At 38.2% G+C, this 20,159-nt stretch overlaps 3 protein-coding genes across 3 annotated transcripts; 1 reads left to right on the top strand and 2 right to left on the bottom strand.

The window, feature by feature from the left end:
• Window positions 1-80: 80 nt before the first annotated feature.
• LOC18018158 (sister chromatid cohesion protein SCC2) lies at window positions 81-10,564 on the bottom strand. The gene is made up of 28 exons (XM_006400011.2): window positions 10,084-10,564; window positions 9,381-9,490; window positions 8,835-9,085; window positions 8,673-8,760; window positions 8,337-8,590; window positions 7,951-8,058; window positions 7,715-7,826; window positions 7,374-7,473; window positions 7,113-7,299; window positions 6,586-7,017; window positions 6,006-6,514; window positions 5,724-5,934; window positions 5,598-5,648; window positions 5,325-5,483; window positions 5,066-5,233; window positions 4,637-4,936; window positions 4,407-4,559; window positions 4,037-4,206; window positions 3,751-3,859; window positions 3,150-3,311; window positions 2,962-3,066; window positions 2,624-2,857; window positions 2,406-2,539; window positions 2,041-2,319; window positions 1,549-1,960; window positions 944-1,036; window positions 707-832; window positions 81-603 (listed from the first exon to the last, which is right to left on the bottom strand). The coding sequence occupies exons 1-28, from the start codon at window positions 10,353-10,355 to the stop codon at window positions 367-369; spliced, it is 5,526 nt and encodes a 1,841-aa protein (XP_006400074.1). The 5' UTR covers window positions 10,356-10,564; the 3' UTR covers window positions 81-366.
• Window positions 10,565-13,118: 2,554 nt separating this feature from the next.
• LOC18018159 (expansin-A23) lies at window positions 13,119-14,454 on the top strand. Its single transcript, XM_006400012.2, has 2 exons — window positions 13,119-13,336; window positions 13,734-14,454. Exons 1-2 carry the CDS (start codon window positions 13,165-13,167, stop codon window positions 14,354-14,356), a joined length of 795 nt encoding a protein of 264 aa, XP_006400075.2. The 5' UTR covers window positions 13,119-13,164; the 3' UTR covers window positions 14,357-14,454.
• Window positions 14,455-15,078: 624 nt separating this feature from the next.
• On the bottom strand, window positions 15,079-19,920 carry LOC18018160. Its single transcript, XM_006400013.2, has 7 exons — window positions 19,601-19,920; window positions 19,152-19,336; window positions 16,596-19,066; window positions 16,463-16,511; window positions 16,129-16,376; window positions 15,910-16,014; window positions 15,079-15,761 (listed from the first exon to the last, which is right to left on the bottom strand). Exons 3-7 carry the CDS (start codon window positions 18,782-18,784, stop codon window positions 15,545-15,547), a joined length of 2,808 nt encoding a protein of 935 aa, XP_006400076.1. The 5' UTR covers window positions 18,785-19,066; window positions 19,152-19,336; window positions 19,601-19,920; the 3' UTR covers window positions 15,079-15,544.
• Window positions 19,921-20,159: the final 239 nt, after the last annotated feature.

Consider the following 20,159-nt stretch of genomic DNA (forward strand, 5'->3'; position numbering starts at 1 on the left):
ATGTAAGATGAATGTCATTGCGATCTTACATTATAAAATAAAATAGGGCAAAGAAACAGAGAGAAGAGACAAAAAAAAAAAACAATATAATAGCAATAAGTAAGTGAATTCCATGTAATGATCAAATTAGACCAAAAAAATACACCCTTCCCTACCCAATTCTGGTCTTCTTCTACTTAGATTTTGTATTTCTTCCCTTAACAAAAGCTTTTAACATTCGAGTCTTCCTAATTTTGTAAGAAACCGTACTGTACACTGGTTAAGAGCCTAAAAATCACAGCGTTTTTGATTTTTTTCTTCTTTTTAATTGCGCCGCTTTATGTACAGTAATCTATAACAGGAGGCAAAGGGGAATGATCTCTCACATTACCTTCTATTGCTACTTCTGGTGCTGTAATTTAATCTCCGAGCAGTCATACGACCTCCTCCTCTTCCTCCATTCCAACCTCTGTCATCATCGTCATCATCACCATCATCTTCATTGTAGGCCACTGCTTTTTTAGCTGATCTTGTGCCTTTCCTCGGCGTTGGCCGTTTCCTCTTGACGTTGGTTGAATAAATTGTGTAGTCAAGAGTATCTTCTCTCATCGAGTTCTTATACTCCTGCAAGAGAAGAGATGAATGAAATTATGATTTCTCTGCCCCCAGGGATTTAAGATTTTTAGACGTGTGAACATAAGTGGGAAAAACTCGTTCGGGTTTTAACCTGATATCTCTCAACTAAGTCTTGATATGTTGAAGGTAAGTCAGTGCGAGTTTCGCTGAGGTCAAAGGCAACACTTTGTTTGGACAGAGGATCTCCTGGCTTCAATGGTTCCGTTGGAGAATAGGCCTGCGATATTTTTTTTCCAAACACAATCACGTTTCCGTGAGCAAGTTTTGAAAAAATAAAAAAAAAGAGACTTAAATCTGGAAAAGAGTAGTGGAAAGACAAGAACCGTACTTGGCACCGGTCATCGTTTAAGCTGTACGTGACTTTTAAGTATCTCTTAAGCTTCAAAAGAAGTTGTAAAGCTATAGCTGATAAGCAATCAACCTGGAAGAGCAACCAAAAGAAAGTCTGGCATGGTCAGAAAACGCCTTATATAAAAAACAACGATGATATCAAGAGTGCTCATTTTGGATAAACCATATGTAAAAGTAAAACAAACAAAAATACATATTTCGTAAGGTTTTTAGATTTTCTGTATTCAGAAGAACAAAACAAATCCTTGAGATCGGAAAAAAACGAACTAAAACATCTTCTTTTTATATAACAAAAAGTCTGTGCTTGGTTAAAAGAAGGAAACCAACCTCAATCGAAAACAAATCCTAGAGAAAGGAAAAACCGAACTGAAATCTATATTTTCTTTAAAAAAACAAATTGAGTATATATCTGATTAAAATGAAACCGAAACAAACCTGAGTCGAAAAACAAAATGTACCAATATTCAAGATTCGGTTGACAAAAGATATCAATCTTCCTATTGAAAAAGTGAAAACTTCAAACAAAAAGAAACCGATTTTAATACCCTAGGCATCACAGGAGAATAAAGGTATGAAGACTACCTGAATTTTCTGCTGATCATCGATGGATAATTCGGGCGGATCAGATGAGGTCATCTTGTGCACATTTGCTTCCCCATTATGGGTTTGATATGTAGTAAATTGATCCCTCGGATCTTGGTATACTACTCCGTTGAGATCAATTGGAGTTGGATGGCCATACGAATTCCAATGCGTTGGTTCTTCTTGGATTCTTGTGTTTAAATCCATCGTGTGCATATGTCCGAGGATCGGATCTTGTTGGTACGTTCCATTTCCATGCTGAGGCTTTGCGGAATCTTTATGTAACAAAGTCTTCAAATTTGACTCGATTGCACCAGCCCGGATTTGTATAACTCGGTTTATGGAATATACAAGATAGAGCGGCTCATCAGGTGTTGTGAATGGAAGTAAAGCAAGGGTTTCAGTGCAATACCTATAAAGAGATACAGAGAAGTTAGTGTTTAGTTTACCACCTAGAGACTGTGAAGTTTTATTGTAGCAGCGCATACTCACATCAGAAAGGCTATCACTGAGCCACTCCAGGTTGGATTATCAAACTTGCGTACAATAGAAGCCATAAATTTGTTCCGAGAAATTCGGTTTCCACGGATAAGCTTGTAGATTCTAGAGACTCCAAGTCTAGCTTGTGTGAGACCGTTCCCCGGCGTGTTTGTCGAACCCTTTTGCTGAGGAATTTGATTTGATTCTGAAGTGACCTGGCTAATGGATTGCATGAAAATGAACGACATTTGAAGTCCGTCACCGAGACGGCTTTCAAAAAACGCCGGATACCTGAGGAAAATGTCGACGTATGTTAGTGCGCCGATACTTGATGAGCGAATAATGTATAATTTTGTAAAATCCAATCAGAGGATTACTTCTCATGCATATTCATTAGCAAATGATGTGCCAGCTTTTGGTTGGCCTCTAGAGGATCTGTCTCAAGGGCAATCAGATAAGGAACACATGTAATAGGATGAACAAGACCTTGACGTAGCACAACTTCCACTATCTGCAGAACAGATATATCTCTTATTAATTCACACCTGATCAAAAGGACAGAAGCATATATTATAATGGAAAAAAAAAGGCAAACCTTGAGAGCAGTCTGGCGGATTTGATCATCGAAGTCCAAACATCTACCTAATATCTTATCCCAATACAACTGCACAATGCCTCCGCAAATGTTGGTGTCACCTGCACCAGCGGCTACAGGTACATTATGGCCACCTTGCTCAATTGGGTTAACCGTGTTATCACCAGCTTTATCGGATCCCAATTGTTTTTCCGCATCAAGAAGGTACTCATACATGTTTTGTAATGCTTGCATCTAGATCATCAGCATTATAAAAAGAATGTAACCATATGCAAGCGTTAAGAAAAAACGTGTACACCATAGTAACTGAAAAACGTACATAGATGGGGAATATTTACCTTCATACGCCCGTTTGCTTCATCTGATAATGTACTATCGATTATCTTTCCGATGTCTTCTTCCAGCATGTAATCAGGCCGCGCAATTAGAATAAAACCTAAAGCCTACAGGAAGTTTGTGGTCACTATTATTCTATCATAATAAAATATTGAGAATGTGCAACAAACTAGCACTGTATGCACTATACCTGCAGGGACCTGACTTTCAAAGCAAAATCTTCTGTGCAGAGATGTCGTTTGAACAAATTGAGACAGCCAGAAAGATTGAAATTCCTGCCACCTGAGGTGCTAATAAGAGAGTTTCCATGCCGAATAAGCAAGCCAAGACAAAAAAGGGACCGCCCAGCAATCTGAAATAGACAAGAAAATTTCACCATTTGGCTTCAGGGTAATCCGTTGGTGGATTTATCTTGTAACGAATATCAATTATCTCAACTCAGACAACACTCACTCTTAAGTGAGATATATGTGAACACTGAATATTACTATATTCAGTAGTAAGCAGTAAAACCACAATGAAGAGCAGTATCAATAGAGAATTATGATCTTATAAGCAAGAGGAAAATGATAGTCACTTGTGTCTCTAGTCAAGGTTAAACAAAATACCAGTTCAACGAGAATAGAAAAAACCCCAATTCAGTTAATGCTGCAACCAAATTTACACTCACAAATGCAAGCCATAACAGTACAATATACCGACCCACAGAAAATTCACTTGTATAATCATGTGCATGAAACAAGACTCGAAGAAGGCCTTAATTTTGTTTAATCTTTTCAAAGAAAACCCACCTGGTTGTTATCGGACCCTTGGGCTTCCAGCCGTTTAAAAAAGAACTGAAGAAGATGCTCAACTACACTAACACCTTTTCCCGCCAATTTACTCACAGAACAGAGACACCTGAGAATTTGAAGGGTTGCACTAATCAAATAGAGCTAGTCTCCTAAAAAAAGATGAACGATTTTCCTCGACTGCATCTTCCACGAAGACATGTGATCATCCAAATAAAAATGAACGCATGTGAAAGCGAAGACGATGTAAAACCAGGAATGATGGTAGTTGAGTAATAGAGGGTACCTAACGCAAGCGTGAACAACGGTTAGAAACGAGTGCCGAACGATCATATGCTTTAGATCTTGCTCCAGATCTTCTGTCACACTAAGCGGCAGCTTGCGGATCAAGGGTAGGACAGAATCTATAATGAAAATAATACTCTCTAGTAACTGTGCTCCTATTCTACTATCAACCTGCAACAAATACAGGACGAAAGGCAAATTAGCAACAGTTCAAAGTTTGAGATACTATTGCGGACACACCTTCACACAACTGATATCTTCTCAGGATTACTACCACTAATTTTCAAAGAAAACAAGCATAGATAAGCTCCCAACAGAATCATTCCTCTACAAAACTTAAGAGAATCTTGAACAGATTGGGGATATATAACCTGACTCTTCAGATATGGCTGTAAGGTGATAACAAATTTAGTAGGGTCTGACGCCGGTGTACACAGCCCAGGATCCACGAGACAAAAAGCATGCAGAACAAGTACATAAGGAAGCACTTGCCCTTCTCCTTCTTCACGGCTCATTTCTTCTACCTGACGGAAGAAACGATGTTAAACACTGGTATTGTAACCAACCCCTCAATGCACATACATGAAGCATTAATGTTCACCTGTAATATTTTTTCCAGTAAACACTTGCACATCAGCTCGCAGCGCCTGCGCACTGATGCAAGAGCAACTGGGTTGATACCAGCAGCTTTAGTTGCTTGAGGAAAAAAATCAAGGGCCAGGGCTCGCTTAATAATTGTTACAAGAAGCTGATGATTTGGGGTCCTCCTTAACAACCCAACCATTTGATTGGTTTTCATTTCCACTTCGACTGGAATGGAGCTAGCATCACTAGCAAACTGAGTATGATGCCCTGGAGGTTCCTCAAACCAAAATTCATAGAAAGTTTTGCACACAAGATCCTGCGCATGAACAAATATCTATCACAGATCTTGTATTTAAGCATAATATCACACTAAAGAATGAGGATAAGATACAAGAATGATGACAAGATAGATCAAAAAGCAATGCATACTGATTACAAAGATTACCTGGATGCTAGATTCATCATCACTGATACGAGATAATATCTCAGTACATGCACTTGTAAATTCAGAGAAGTTTGGATTTGAAGTACACATGTCACGTATTATCTTGATGGCTCGTTTTCGAACACTCACTCCAGTATCCTTAATCCTCTCAGCGACCTTCTCAAAGTACTGGAAAAAATAAATTCACTAGATCAGCAAAGAAACAGCAATCATAGGGAGTGTCATATGACAAAAATGATACATGGAAAGGTCAATTTACCTTTAAACCAACATCAGGATGTGATGCAATGTACCTACCAACAAGTTCCAGTGCTGCTTCTCTAACAGATATTGCAGAATCACAAAACCTTCCTTCAACAGCCAACTGAACACGCTTATCACACAATACCTCTGGATCAGAATCAACAATTGTACTAACCTGTTATGGTCAAAATCAGAGAATGTCTTATCATTTTGCTAGAATAGCATAACTGAATTCTGGTTTTACCCACAAACGGAAATAATAACGTGTTTGCACACTTTGCTCACTTACTGCTCGCATAGCTTTGGCCCTAATAATGGGAGAGTTCTCTCTTAAACTAGCCTGAAAAATTAACACAGTTAGAAGAAAGACGGAAACTCCAAAAAAATAAAGATGCATACAAAACCTTTCACAAACCAGGAGCATGTGTAGAATCTTATCAAATCCTCTGGAAAAGGAATTATGCAGTCCCAGAGCTAATGTAATCTTTTTAATAGCATCTCTTGTCAAGAACGACGTAGTTGCTCCAGAATTACGGATTATTGACTTTGCTTTCAGTCTAGCAATGTAATATTTGAATTTCTTCTGAGATTTTGGGACATCTTTATACCAAAGGCACAGATAAAACCTGCACAAAGTAACTTTCATATAAGACCCACCTATATAGCAAATTCCATGTGGAACGGGTCAAGAACAAACCAGCAAATGAAAGTATGCACATCATCAGCAGATCCTGCATCCTGAAGGTAATTCAAGAGCATCTGTTGCACAACTTCTGTCTGTGTAATCATATTTGAGTCTTCTTCTGACTCCAACTTACCAGTACTCTTGGTGTCCGTCTTGCAGTAAGATTGCAGTACAAGAAGTTGCCTCTTGCATACGCAAAACGGACAGTGCCAATTTCGACTTGAAATGTCTAGTTCCTTTAAACCCAAACAGTCAGGATGAAACCACCTTTGACAAATTTGACAGACCAATAAGTTCCCAGCTCTTTTGCCTAAACAAAGAGCACAGTCTTTTGTGCCAACTTCGTCAACTCTAGTTTCACTATCTGATTCTAGTAACGTCCAGAATCTGTCTCTACTGCAGAGGACAGCATCTTTTTTCAACCTTGCAGCAATGGTACCTAGCAGTTCCATGGCCATTGACCGGGCAGAGACATCTTTTGATTTCAACCCTGCATTATGCAGCAGTATGACACAGAGAACCTGCAAAATCTTACCTCTTAGAATGGAAAGAAAATTGAATAATTACAAACACTACTACACATTACATTTACCTCAAGAATAGGGGACACTGATGGATATTCAGGAAGATTCAGTGCTGTCAGCAAATCATTAACAAGGTTCTCAATCATCACTTTTATCTCAGAAGCATCCTGAGCCTTCAAACTGGCAAAACGTTCAAGGACACGAGTCCAGAAAAGGCAACATGTTTCTGTAGCCGCCTCATGACATTTAGTTAGGTAACCAGCATCAACTGGGGTCTCCAGTATGGAGTTTCCACTGGAAGCCTGTCTCAGGGTTTCAGGAAGGCTTGTGCTGTTGTGAACCAACTGAATGAGCAAAGCAGTGACCATTTGAATCTGCTTCTGTTCTTCATCAGGAAGAAGATACGCTCTCAATGCTCGTTTCGAGGAAGGTAACTTCCAAAGCAATTGAGATAACTCATCTATCACATAGGTTCGATGTTGAGCATATGAATTATATATCTGCATTAAAGTAGATTTAACATTACAAACGTGAAAGACACTGATATTTAAAACAGAAAACACATCAAAGATGTGGAGTAAGTGAAGAGTCTTACACCACCAATTAAGCTAATTGCTTTAAGTTGCAGAAGTTGGATATTTTCCACCAAAAATGTGGTAATACTTGTCTTCAACAGTTGTAAAATGCAACTGTCAGATAACCTTTCTACCAACAACAGGTCCTTGAGTAAACCAAGAATAGTGCACAGTTTCTGAAGTGCAGTATTCACTGCTCCAGATATCCTACGAAACAGAGATATCAGATGGGAAAATGTGTGCAGTTAAAACCACAAAAGAATGGGTATCAATCAATAAACCTGTTCACTCCTGACTTCTTCACTTTGCCACTTTTTCCTGTGCGCCGCCTTTTGCTGGCTGAGCCCATGTCAGGATCGGGATCATCATCATCATCATCACCTACAAATGCATGTGGCATATAATGTCAGATTTGTGTAATTAGAACATACCTTGTGAAGCAACTGGAAGATGAATGAGAATGAAAAAAAAAAAAAAAAAAACAGCAAAGCATGTCGCAAGGCACAATCTTGTGCTTACAAACTACAATAAAACTAAGTTTTAGATATTGGGAATGACATGCCATGCATTGGAACCAAAAATGCATAGCAAATCCAACTTCCAAAGTATATCGGAAAACAACCTTCAAATGCCACATTATCTGCCGGTTTACTTGCGGTGCGGTATGATGGATCATAAGCAGACATAACAGCCATCATTTGGTGCCGAGAAAACTCTAAAATTCTCTCAATTACCTGATTTAAAGATAAACAAAAAATAAAGAAATGAGTAAGTTAAACATGATTAAATGGTAGCAGTGTGCAGAGAAGCATAAGCATAAACAGACTTCAGGGAAAACAACACTAATGAAGCAATCACCTCTTCCTTGTAGAGCTGCTTTGGCATATCACTGTTAGCCATCACTGCAAGCGATGCATGGATTGACTCAAGGGCACCGAGAACCAACAAAACAGAATCTGAATCTGACTGAAATGTTTTTGGACAGGAAATGTTAGCTAAAAAGAAAAACAAGAATTCACCAATTTTATAATACTAAACGTAGTAATTTGATACAAAGTAAATGAACTAATCATTAATGCATTCGTGCAATTCCAAGAAAATATACTTCAAGCAGAGAGAAATAATTTTCATTGAAAGCTAAAATGTACGATAAAATAGTCCATGCATCGAGAGCAACATGGAAACAATCCCCTATAAAGCAAGAGAGGCGCAAAATAGAGTGAGCCAAATACAAAATTACTCACATGCTCACTATTAATGGACAAGCCTTCTGCCCTATGTATCTGATGATCCAGAGTGTGCAATAACCTCGATAGAATATCAACAGGTACCATATGCAAGAGCATTTTTGACCGTATAGTCATCAATTCATTCACAAGAACGCGAACGTCATTAACAGGCAGTGATGACCACTCTGCTTCATCCCTATCATCACCAGGGACTTCAGCTCTGCTACAGAAGTCCTCCAACATCTCACAAAAGCTTTTTACGATGGACTCTAAACAAGAGTTAGAAAACTACAAATTATTCAGAGGGTAGGGGTAACTGCAAAGAAAACAAGGAAAAGAAGACAAACAGACCTTGAAGCACAGATGGATCTGGTTGAACTGAAGACAGGTCATCTTTACGTCTCTTCTTGCCCTTTGGCTTTTTGGAAGCAGAAGATTCCTGCACTTCAATTCAATTATGTCTACGGCACAGAATAAAACTACTGTAGAGGAAGCTTATGATAATGGCCTTACATTCATGCTGATCGTTTCAGGCCGAGAGTCATGAATTGCAATATCATCTCTCGGTAACTGGTTTGTCAAAGGTTCAGCCTGCCAACTATGATCTTCAATATGATTTGATCGTAAGACCCTTTTCACAGGATCAGGCTGGATATTCCTAGCTAAATGATGATCTGTCTGTCGTTGAATCTTGACAGGAATACTTGGCTCAGATTTTCTCTTTTTAGGTTCTTCATTGATAAAGACTGGATCGTAGGTCGGACCTGATAAACTTGAAAGTTTTAATAAATAGTAAACAGATACATATTAAATATATCATAGACTGGCGCAATAACGAGTTTCCCCAGAGCAACCACACGACTATTAAAGCTCAGCACAAGTGGAGCGTAGAATATAGGTTCGCTACCACCTGAGTGGGTGAAAAAAGAAGGAAGATACTGCTAGTATCAAGCATTAAAGGCATCTTAAAAGCGGACCAAATATTCTAAAACTTTCCTCAAATCTGTAGCACTCCACATTTTAGCCAAAAAAGGGACAAGAACAGAAGGCTTCATTTACCAGGGGTAACAATATCAAATGCTCTAGGTTTGAATCGTAGAACTTGGTCATATAACTGAAAAGGCTCCTCAGAATTACAACTGAGCGCCCTAGCTTCGTTTCTAAGATCCCTGCAAGATGATTACAGAGAGAAATAAGTTAGTGCCCTCTACAATCATGGTCTCGGAACAGAAACGCTATCCATCATAATATTTTCCACAGACCTAAAACAAACCAAGCTACGCTAGAGGGGAACACGGCTGCTCTACCAAGCTTTCGAAAGAAAGAAGCACAATCTAAATCTCAGAATCACGTAAGGTTAGCCGTAAATTTACGCAGCACATAACCAAATGTTACTGCTCGCTTCAGCAGCACAAAAAATTGCCAAAACCTGAGACGTGAACCTATCTAATCATCAAACCTCTTTATATCACTGAAATATACGATATCATCCAACAAAACAACAGATGATTCACTGCAGCCACGACTGCGTTTCGTAAAGTAGCTGATCTGGTAGCTTCTAAATCTCACACGCGGGATAATCTACTTACAATATTAGCAACGCAACAGATTTTGATATATAAGATTCTCAACCCTTTGCAGAGCATTTCACAAGTCCAATTGAGGAAGAGCTCTAACTAGTTTCTGATTTCCAGTCACGAATTATAGTTGCCAAAAACGAGAAGTGAAAGGGTCAAGGGAGGAGACGAGACAGATCACTTACAGGTAAGAAACGTCAGTTTCTTCAAGCAGGCTAGCGATTCTACAGGATTGCGAGAGAATCTCAGTGCGATTCAATGACCTGTTGCCGCTACTACCTTGGTTAACCTCATCGAAGAGCTTGAACTCCCCAGGTTCCGTCGCGCCGCAGAAAATGGGTAACGACGGTAGCGGCAAGTGAGGAGCAACCTCCGACTGCACTGTATTGGCCAAACCGATTCCGAACTGAGTCAAACTCGAGCTTGAGCCCCATCCGGAACTGCTTGGATTGCTCATCTTCGGATCGAAGTGTACACACGGATTCAAAAATTAGGGTTTCCAGATATCAGATTTCGAAGAACTTCCGAGAATTGACGGGGAAATTTGAGGGGAATTTGAAGTACGTATATCAGTCATAAGAGAGGATTGAGACCTAGATTGAAATTAGGGGAGAAGAAATTGGGGAGATGCAATTGGCGGGGAAAAGCAAGAGACATCTTCCTCTGCAATTTTCCTCCTTTTACATTAAAATGATTTAAGGTTATTTCTCACCTCTTCAATGACCGTTATACCCACGACTATTACCTGATTAGCAGTTATCAGCCGATAAGTAAGCAAGGGTAGTTCTGGATTTCTCCCCTCCGGATTACGATATTTAATTTTAACCTCAGTGATGCAGGCCTGGCTCGAAAGTAGAAAACAAATATTGCCCCTAATTAATAGTTTAACTATAAGTGCAAATAGTTGACACATTTAAAGAAAAGATGGATAAAATTTAGATTGCAATCTACTATTAAAATTTAGTTACGATATTAATCTAAATTCTATTCGAGTCCACGAAATAACTGGAAAAATAAAATAAAATGGTTTCGCTGAAATTCGGTACTCATTATAATAGAAGAGAAATACCAATGAAAATAAGTGGAAAAAACCTAGTCCTTCGATCTCATCATTATTCAATTTATCCCTCTCAATTACCACTACTTGCACCATATGTAAATTTCCTTTTTACAGTATTATTAATTTGGACATTAAACTACATCAAGTTTTTGTTAATTTTTCACGGTTCGTATGCAAATGTATACATTACAATATTTACACATGTCTACATACGGCTTGCATTGATGATGAACTGATGATGTTTTCCTTACATCATAATTATATAGTTTAAACCAGATATACACTATTCTCAAATACAAATATATACACATTTTCTAGTTTTTTTTATACCAAATTTTGTTAAAGATATTTGAGTTTATGATCTATTTGAAATATCATACATATCATATGTGTATTTTACTATTGTATGAATGGACTTGCTAGTTCTTTTTACCATAATTTATTTAATATCAATGAAAATATAAACATAATGTTTTTTAGCAAGGTTTTATATAATAGGATGTTCAAAACTACATCTCAATATGATTATTCTTTTGTTATATGCTATATATGTTTCAATGCGTCCGAGTAGCTTTATTGTATGGTGCGATATATCTGTCGGATGAAGCTGTATCGTGAAGTGGCCTCGCGACTAGCGTCTATTTTTAGTATCCACTAGTGTTTAATGTTCAAAGAAAAAAAAGAAAAAAAAAAAGTAGTAGTTAATGTATGGGATCCATCCAGTGATACATGTCCATGTGAAAGCCTTAGAAGAAGCAAACGATTACAACTCTAGAGTCACTCATGCCGATTAGCGTTTGGGTCTATATATCGATTGTTGTGGTTCGGAAAGAGTTTGGTATTATTACGAATGCAATTAAGTTGGCGCGCGATGCATTCACACGTCGTTCGTTGATTGAATTGGTTTTCTCCAATTAGCCGAAAATCACATCCAACATACTATCTTTTACATTGTTGAAAGTATATATGTATGTATATTATATTGACTATGATAAGATTGGTAGTCCATTATATACAGATTTTGATTACCTGCTTTAACAAGTTGCAAATTATAAAATACTGTTATTTATAGATACAGAAACGTCTGACCGAAAAGAAAGATTCATATATATATATATATATATATATATATATATATGGTTTAACTACAATTGTCCAAGGAAAACAAACCCAAAAAGTTATGTGGTATTTTTGCACGGCAGTTATGGGGTTTGTAAAAAGTAGAGTTCGAGTAAATTAGCCATAATATTACATAGATCCTCTGAAGTCTGATGTACTGATGTACAAGTGTACTTGATTATTGTCCTCTTCTTCTTCTTCATTTTTTTGTTTAATATGCGCCTATGTGGGATATATTTATTGACTGTTATAGCAAAAGTTACTTTCTACAGTCAACAGCGACATGCACTGCAAGTCTGCAACAAACAAGGAATGTTTTAATTGCTCAGAAAATAAAAAGAGTATGTTTTCTTCTGTGTCAGTTAAAGTTCGTTATCGGGATTTCGCTGTGAAGAAATTATATTTCCAAATTATCCAATGCCACCGTCCATCTCTAACTTTTGCTGTTACGTAAGCAGTTTCACTCCTTATGTGAAATTTAACGCAAAAATAAATTCAAGAAAATCTGTGCTTAATATATTTGTTTACATATAAAATCCTGTTATCTGTGCATATATTATTAAGATGATTATGAAGACCCTACCTTTACCAAGAAAAAGATGTTTTGACAAAAAAACAAAGATGATTAAAACCACGAACCATTAATACATTTACAATTTGAATCTTAAAGCAAAAAGTATTACATATATATATATATATATTCATTCAAGAGAGCTCTAATAAAACAAACCATAAAAGTAAACAAAAATGGTTCAACATTCACACTTTGATTTTGATTTAAGAAATCCAAAATTAATGAACAATAGAAAACACGATTAGTTATATGTACATATGTTTTTTAGTACCCTATCAAACACAAAACCATAAATCTAAAATTTAAGAACGTATGCTAAATTTAGAACAAGTGTGCAACGCCTTTTTCTTTTTAGATTTTTCAAAATAATAATTAATTGGTTTCTACTTAGACTACTTTTCACGTTACCCCTCTTTTTGTCGTATAAATACCTGATTATGGAGTATTTTCCTTTGTTTCATCATCATCTCTATATATACTAATAACTTTTGATTTTTTTGGGTGAAATTTGTTATGTTGGCTACATACATGGCTCGTAAATTTACGGTGGTTATAGCCTTATTGACCACCTTGACCGCCATGGGCCACCGACTAAGAAGCACTGATACCGCCATTAGTGATGAAAACGGATGGGAGGATGCTCACGCCACATTTTACGGTGGTTTGAAGGGCGAAGAAACCATGCGTATGTTTTTTTATTCATCGAATTAATATCTGTGTGTGTGTGTGTGTGTCTATTTATCTATGGTTCCTTTTTTTTCATTTGCAAGAAATGCAAGTGAGTACTGATTCAAAATTTAACATATATGTTTTAGAAACAAAAATTGATTTTTTTTTTGTGGGATTTGTTTTATAAATCAATGAGTTGGATTTTAAAACCTTTTTTGTTGGTTATAATTTAACTTATGTCATGCAACTCAATTTGTGCTGAATCGTATTATATACAATCATTTACTCAATGACATCATTTTGAAATTGTTAAAAGAAATGCATGCAGTTCTGTTTATTATTAGTAGAAAATATGGTATTTCAACGAAGTCTAAACCATACATGTATTTTTATGTATCAACCAACGTAACCAGAAGGAGCATGTGGGTACCAAAATCTATTCGAGCAAGGCTACGGTTTAGAGACGACGGCTCTAAGCACGGTTTTGTTCAAAGACGGAGCCACGTGCGGTGCATGCTTCGAGCTTCGATGCGTCAACGATCCACAATGGTGCATCAAAGGAGCCGGAACTATACGCGTGACAGCCACCAATTTCTGCCCACCAAACTACACCAAAACCGTAGGTGTTTGGTGCAATCCACCGCAGAAACATTTCGATCTTTCGCTACCGATGTTTCTCAAGTTCGCTAAGTACAAAGCCGGGATCGTTCCGGTGCAATACAGGCGAGTTTTATGCCCCAAAAAACAAGGCGGTGTCAAGTTCCGGTTAACCGGAAATCCTTATTTCTTGATGGTTCTTGTTTTCAACGTTGGACGTGCTGGTGTTGTGACCGAGGTTAAGGTGAAAGGTTCGAAGACCGGTTGGATTCAGATGAGGAGGAACTGGGGACAGGTTTGGGATACCGGTACGGTGTTAACCGGACAGAGTTTGTCGTTTTCGGTTGCTGTCAGTGATGGGAAACGTTTGAAGTTTGATAATGTTGCTCCACCTAATTGGCAGTTTAATCAAACTTTTGCTGGCAAGAGTAATTTCTAGTTGGAAAATTCATTTCTTTTAATGTACTTTTGAACAAAAATCATTGTTATCTCTAAAACTTTAAAATATAGTTATGGCCTTGTGGGGGTATTTTATTACTTAAAACTATCTTTCATACGCATTTTTTGTATTATATAGTTTATATTATATTGCATGTCCAATGCCAATAGTTATATGTCATCTTCTGACTTCTGATCATTGTGGTCAGCAAAAAACTGTACTTTTGTCGTCTTACACAATCACTTTCCAACAAACTCAAGATACTGACATTGAAGACAGTTTTCTTCGTCATTACTAATAAGGATCTTCTCTAAGCTCACGTGTCACTTCAACTATCAGACAATAAGCTCCCACAAATTTGGAAGAATCCGACAAAAATTTGCACATAAAGATTTTATTTTCTCATCTTGTTATCATAACATTACCTTTATTTTGGTCCATATATAATACTCCATCTATAATGGAATTTGAATGAGTAACAAGCAAATGTGCGTACATGTATATGCGTGTGTGTGTCTGTGTACGTATACAGACATCCTGTAAACACATCTATGCCTCTAGATTTAAATTTTTGGTCCTTAATTTCATTAAAAGAAGCACAAAAACATTTAGCTAAGAACATACCTCTATTAAGAGTTGTTTTATTGCAGGCTTCAATGTTACTTCGAAGAGCTTATAAGAGTTTTAAACCTGAAAGGAAAGTGACAGAGAAGAGCAAGAAGAAAAGAGAGAGAATGGAGATTCTGAAAAATAAAGATATATTAAAGGGCAATGCCATTGTCCATATGTATTGATGAGATTCTAGCTTCCAAACTAACTTAAAAGTTAAAACTAACACAAAAACAGACATATCTGTAACTAAAAGGATCATCCTATTCTTCCCGCAGAGACCTGATACTTATTGCATTATCCCAGATTCTTGATCTTTTCAACCCAGATAAAAAAAACACACACGCACACACACACAGTCACAATAGAACAATATTTACTTCCCTTGGAAAAGAACAGCAGCAGGAGCATAGCTAAGCTGTTGTGTTATTCGCTAATCCGAGGATGGTTGTTTTTCGATATTTTCTTGCGTGCCGGGGAGGCAAATAATACTAGCAAAATAGAGAGATCAGATACTGTATTTTCTTCTCTGGGATGATTGGTTATATGCATAGCAATGATTAGTTTCGAAACGCAGAATCATAACGAAAGGCATTGTACTCCCTCTGGTAGGTACCGAGGCAAGGGTCCCATTGCAACATATCTCTGTGGTATCGGTTTTAGAAGAGTGGATTGTGAAGGGTTTCCGGAGACTGAGCCCTTGCTGTGAAACCTCGCGAAACGGTTGATAACAGAGAATCTTTCCGAATCCGCGATGTCGAATTTTATGTCTGCCACTGATGGCGTTTTCTCCAGTCTGCATCAAAGGAATTGGAAAAGGTCTCTATAACAGTAATGAGGTAACATATTCTTACAACTATTGTGTTGTTATCATTGAGAGAGATGTGTAACATTAAAGTGAAATGTTATGAGAAGATAGAGCAGCTGCTAAAGTAGTTTCATACCTTTCGAAGCTTTCCTTGAGTTTCTCTGCTTTATCTATTAATTTCTTAGCAACTTCAGAATGTTGCACATCCTTTCTCTCACAATTCTCAGTCTTTTCTGGTATGCTGTCAAGATATTCCGGGATAAAGAGTTTACAGGATCTCAGTAAAGAAATTAAAAACTGTGGGTAAAGTTAGTATAAAGAAAGTGAAACGCGATTATATCAGTATAACACTCACTTCTCAACTTCAGATGACGATGACGGCAACACAGTTTCTCCCTTGTGGGTTAGGCTGCAAGCATCACCAAGAGTTGCTCTAGCAATGAAGAAGAACAAAAAGTCATAGCTTCTTGACGATGCAGCTGAAAATATGAATGACGGTGGAGGATCAAATAGCTGCTGCATAAGCTGTGAGGTTAGAACAAGTCTTCTCTTTGAACGGTGCAATGGCGGTGCAAATTCAAAGGTCTGAGTACCATACTCGGCCTACAACAGAAAGCAAATAGAATATTCAGGATATGGAGATAAAATCACATATCAATACTATAACCAGTTTCTGTGAGGTAATATACCTTCTCAACTAACAGGTTAGTTACTCTGGCCCATTCTTGTTCTGCCCCACTGCAGAAAGAATTTATCTTTTAAGTTAATCGAATGCGAAAACAAAAGGGAAAAGTCAAGAGATCTAAATAGTATGGAATGAACCTGATTGAGTGGTCCCTTTGGGATGCATTAGAGACTTCTTCATGCCAACTCAACTGCTTTGTTCTCATAAGTTTTCGTTTCTTTGTTGCGATTATCTCCACGTGTTTGTTCATTGTGTTTAAAGGCTCAAATTGCTGAAGCAACTGATCGCGAGTCTCCTGAGAGTCATGTACGGGTTGCATCTGGTCATTTCTATAGGCTCCCATCTGCTTGAACCACACGGGAGCTGAAGCGGGGAGATTAAGTTGGCAACGTACCATGCCACTAGCTAGGGTGGGCTGCTTTCCACTGGAACAAACATTTTGTTCCATCTTTGGGTCATCGGACGCACATGACTCAAGCTGTGACATTGACTTCAAACATGTACCATAATCCATGTTATTCTCCCCCTGCAATTTGTTAGAATCTTTGTTGGAGGCAGTAAAATCAGAGATATTCTTCGCAGCAGCTCCTTGTTCTTGAGGCAAACCAAACTTCTGTGGCATATTATATGCTGTGGGCGACATACGTTGCGCCTTTTGCGAGGTTGTGACATCACTTCCTGATATCTCCACGGGTGATGTTGAACTCAAGGGAACCTTGAGTGATTCTTGATCCAAAGGATGTTGGCGAGTTGGTAAGTCCATCCACACATTAAACTGCTGATTGGTACCTTGTTGGGGTGATCTAGTCTGACTAAAGGTGTGACCTCCAAGGCCAGCATCCAAATTAACTCCTGGAAATGTTGCGTTGTCAGGTTGAGAAGCTACAAATGGATTGATCATCTGCATTTGGGACACAGACACTGTAGCAAGATCATTCTGTTGTATATGCTGCGGGAAAATCCCTGGTTTTCCGAGCTGACGGGGCACATTCAACCATTTTCCACCTTGGTCAGTTGAAGACATGCCGGCTAACTGACTTGCAGATGAATCAGCTGTAATGGAGCGATGATTGCCTGTCTGAGATTGCAGCTGATCAAGCATCCCGGAGGACTGCAGATACATATTACCCGTAGATACATTTTCAAAAGATATCTTCGGTTGAGGATTAAAATCCATCCAATGACCAGTCACGTTCGAGGACCTCTGAGTAGAATCAAGAGTACTATCATCTTGAAAGACACCTGATCCCAGCTGATCTGAAGGCACCTGAAACCCAGGGAAGCTAGAGTTTAACGACGCAGAGCCATGCAAGGTATTGTTATTCACACCACCAGCCTGTTGCTTATCACTGTCCAGGAAATTAGATATGTCGTTAATATCCGCAGGTAGTTCCATATTCTGATATGTTAAGCCGCTAAACTCCTCCTGAAGACCAGTATCGCTGCTTGAAGCTTCTGCAACAGCAGTTTGCATTAGAGCGCTCCAGCTCCCACTCTGCATAGAAGGGAAAGGGCTGGAGATATTCACACTGTCAAATTTGTCACCGAACACTCCAGAAGCAATCTCAGAAATACTACTATCTTCCATGTTGAACAAAATCTTCTCTTCTAGTGGGTCAAGAGGAACCAAACCCTGAGATTGCTTTGTACCCTTCTGCTGAAACGAAGACCAACTTGCTTGTTCCTCCTGCCTCCTACTAGAATTTTTTGATGAAGTGTCAAATTGTTGAGAAAGGAGATTTCCGGAGTGAATTCCATTACTCAGACCTTGGAAAGAACCTGCCTCGGACATACCTCGAACTCCAAGATTTGACATAAATGCTCCATTATGTAAAGATGCTTGCGGTGGAGATAAATCATACTGACTTTTAAAGAAGGGGTAACTAAAATCTGATGATTGCATCAAAGATTTCTGTGATTGACCACTAGGAAGCCTAGCTGCTAGACTGCCGGGATCCTGATACATGACTTGGATGGGAGGCTTTTGACCTATATTACCTCTTGTGTTAGCAACCGGAGTACCGTACAGAGAGAGATCAGGCTGCTGAGAACCAAGACCCACCGAAAACATGGTTTTATCGAGCGTTCCTTGTTGACCTGGGAATGCATTCCCTTGCGCCCAGTTTAGATATCCTTGTGAAGAATCATTTAGAGGCATTTCATCAAGAAGAGGTGGAAACTGCAGCCCGCTATTATTAGCTTGCTTCTGAACTGTTGATGAATAAGGGTTTAAAAAGTTCTGCTGCTGCATTTGAAGAGCATGTAGTTGCTTGAGCATCACCTGCTGCTGCAACAACTGCATCTCATCGTAACCAGACTGCTGCATAGGGCTATGTTGTGCAAATATTTGCTGGTGGACAGGGAAGTTCTCTTGAGGCTTTGTTTGGAAACATAAATAACCACTAGAAGCTTCAGTTATCTTGATGGAAACTTGAAAACAGACGAACCACCTGGGCTTGTAGTGTATAGTTAGTTATAGCCTAAGCTTTCACATAACAACCCTGGTTGGTTTTGCATCCCGTGCAAATACTGTTGATCAAGCAAGGAAACATTTTGATTTGCTGGACAATTCACACACAGATTTCTAGAGCAGCTCCGTGGCTTGGTACTGCATCGGTTAAATTCAACAATTAACTTACAGAACGTACCAAATCATCAATCCAAAAGCAAAAACCATAAAAATAGGTACTTACCTTTTGTCTTTAGATTTGGAACTCAACGTTGCTCCACGCTCTGTAGTTATCAAATATCAGCTAAAGAATAAATCTTGAAATTCCGATAAATTGCAGAATCCTTTGTTCAATTCCGTTCACGGGCATTAAACTTCTAACCCCATCAACAGCTGATCCCTCTCCGAAGACGATAGATCCATCAAAATCTGTAACAGAAACAGTATTCAAGAGGTGTCATCTCAGTAAAGGAATGCAAAACTTAATAGACTAATCTACTCAAAAAATGACAATCAAAGGCAGTAAATTGGGGGAAGAATCCTGAATAAAAAAATAACTTAAAACACTAACACAACTACTAAATTTAAAGCAAAGAAACATCAGATTTTCAGGACCTAGAGCTAGAACGATGAACCAGAATCAATCAAACTAAAGTTAATTTGACAGATTATTCATGAGAAACTTAGAATTACCAGAAGGAAAAATCGTGATTGAAGCTGAGAATCGTCTAGGGTTCTTCTTCACTGGAACCGCAAACCTCAACACGGCTCAATTTGCCACCAATACAAAAGAATTCTTATTTATTTCTTTCCCTCCTCTTTTCAAGCTTCTCTTCTTCTCCCCTAGGCTTGACGCTGCAGAATTCGCCCAAAGAAAAACACACTGTTCTGAGACTATTTTTCCTCTCTTTCTATGAACAGTAGACTGAGAAATTTCTGATTCTTCCAAGATGTAAAATTTTCGGACAAGAGGCCGAAGACAGAGTTTCGATACTACAGCAAGAAAAAAATACAGTGTGAAAGAAATAAAGAGAGAGAAAACTGATTTCCAGAAATAAAAATGATAAATAAAAAGTTATAATAAATGCGTGACAAGGAAACGAACCTCAGGTTCGGAGTTTGGCTCAGTAAAAAGGGTAGCAATAGCGTGCACAACGTGTATTAGATATTGGATGCACTTTGTATATTCAACGGCCAAGATGATGGTGAGTTGAGGATCGTACGATGTGGATTTAAAAGAGAAAGTTGACCT

This window comes from Eutrema salsugineum, unplaced genomic scaffold (genome assembly GCF_000478725.1).
Source record: "Eutrema salsugineum unplaced genomic scaffold, Eutsalg1_0 scaffold_2, whole genome shotgun sequence".
Taxonomy (NCBI): Eukaryota; Viridiplantae; Streptophyta; class Magnoliopsida; order Brassicales; family Brassicaceae; genus Eutrema; species Eutrema salsugineum.

Coding starts and splice junctions, on each gene's coding strand:
- LOC18018158 (XM_006400011.2), bottom strand. CDS start 10,355: ATGAGCAATCCAAGCAGTTCCGGATGGGGCTCAAGCTCGAGTTTGACT. Junction 7,300..7,373: donor AAGAAGTCAGGAGTGAACAG/GTTTATTGATTG, acceptor TCTGTTTCGTAG/GATATCTGGAGCAGTGAATA. Junction 3,067..3,149: donor TGAAAGTCAGGTCCCTGCAG/GTATAGTGCATA, acceptor AACTTCCTGTAG/GCTTTAGGTTTTATTCTAAT.
- LOC18018159 (XM_006400012.2), top strand. CDS start 13,165: ATGTTGGCTACATACATGGCTCGTAAATTTACGGTGGTTATAGCCTTA. Junction 13,337..13,733: donor GAAGGGCGAAGAAACCATGC/GTATGTTTTTTT, acceptor CAACGTAACCAG/AAGGAGCATGTGGGTACCAA.
- LOC18018160 (XM_006400013.2), bottom strand. CDS start 18,784: ATGCAGCAGTCTGGTTACGATGAGATGCAGTTGTTGCAGCAGCAGGTG. Junction 16,512..16,595: donor CAAAGGGACCACTCAATCAG/GTTCATTCCATA, acceptor TTCTTTCTGCAG/TGGGGCAGAACAAGAATGGG. Junction 16,015..16,128: donor TCGTCATCTGAAGTTGAGAA/GTGAGTGTTATA, acceptor ATATCTTGACAG/CATACCAGAAAAGACTGAGA.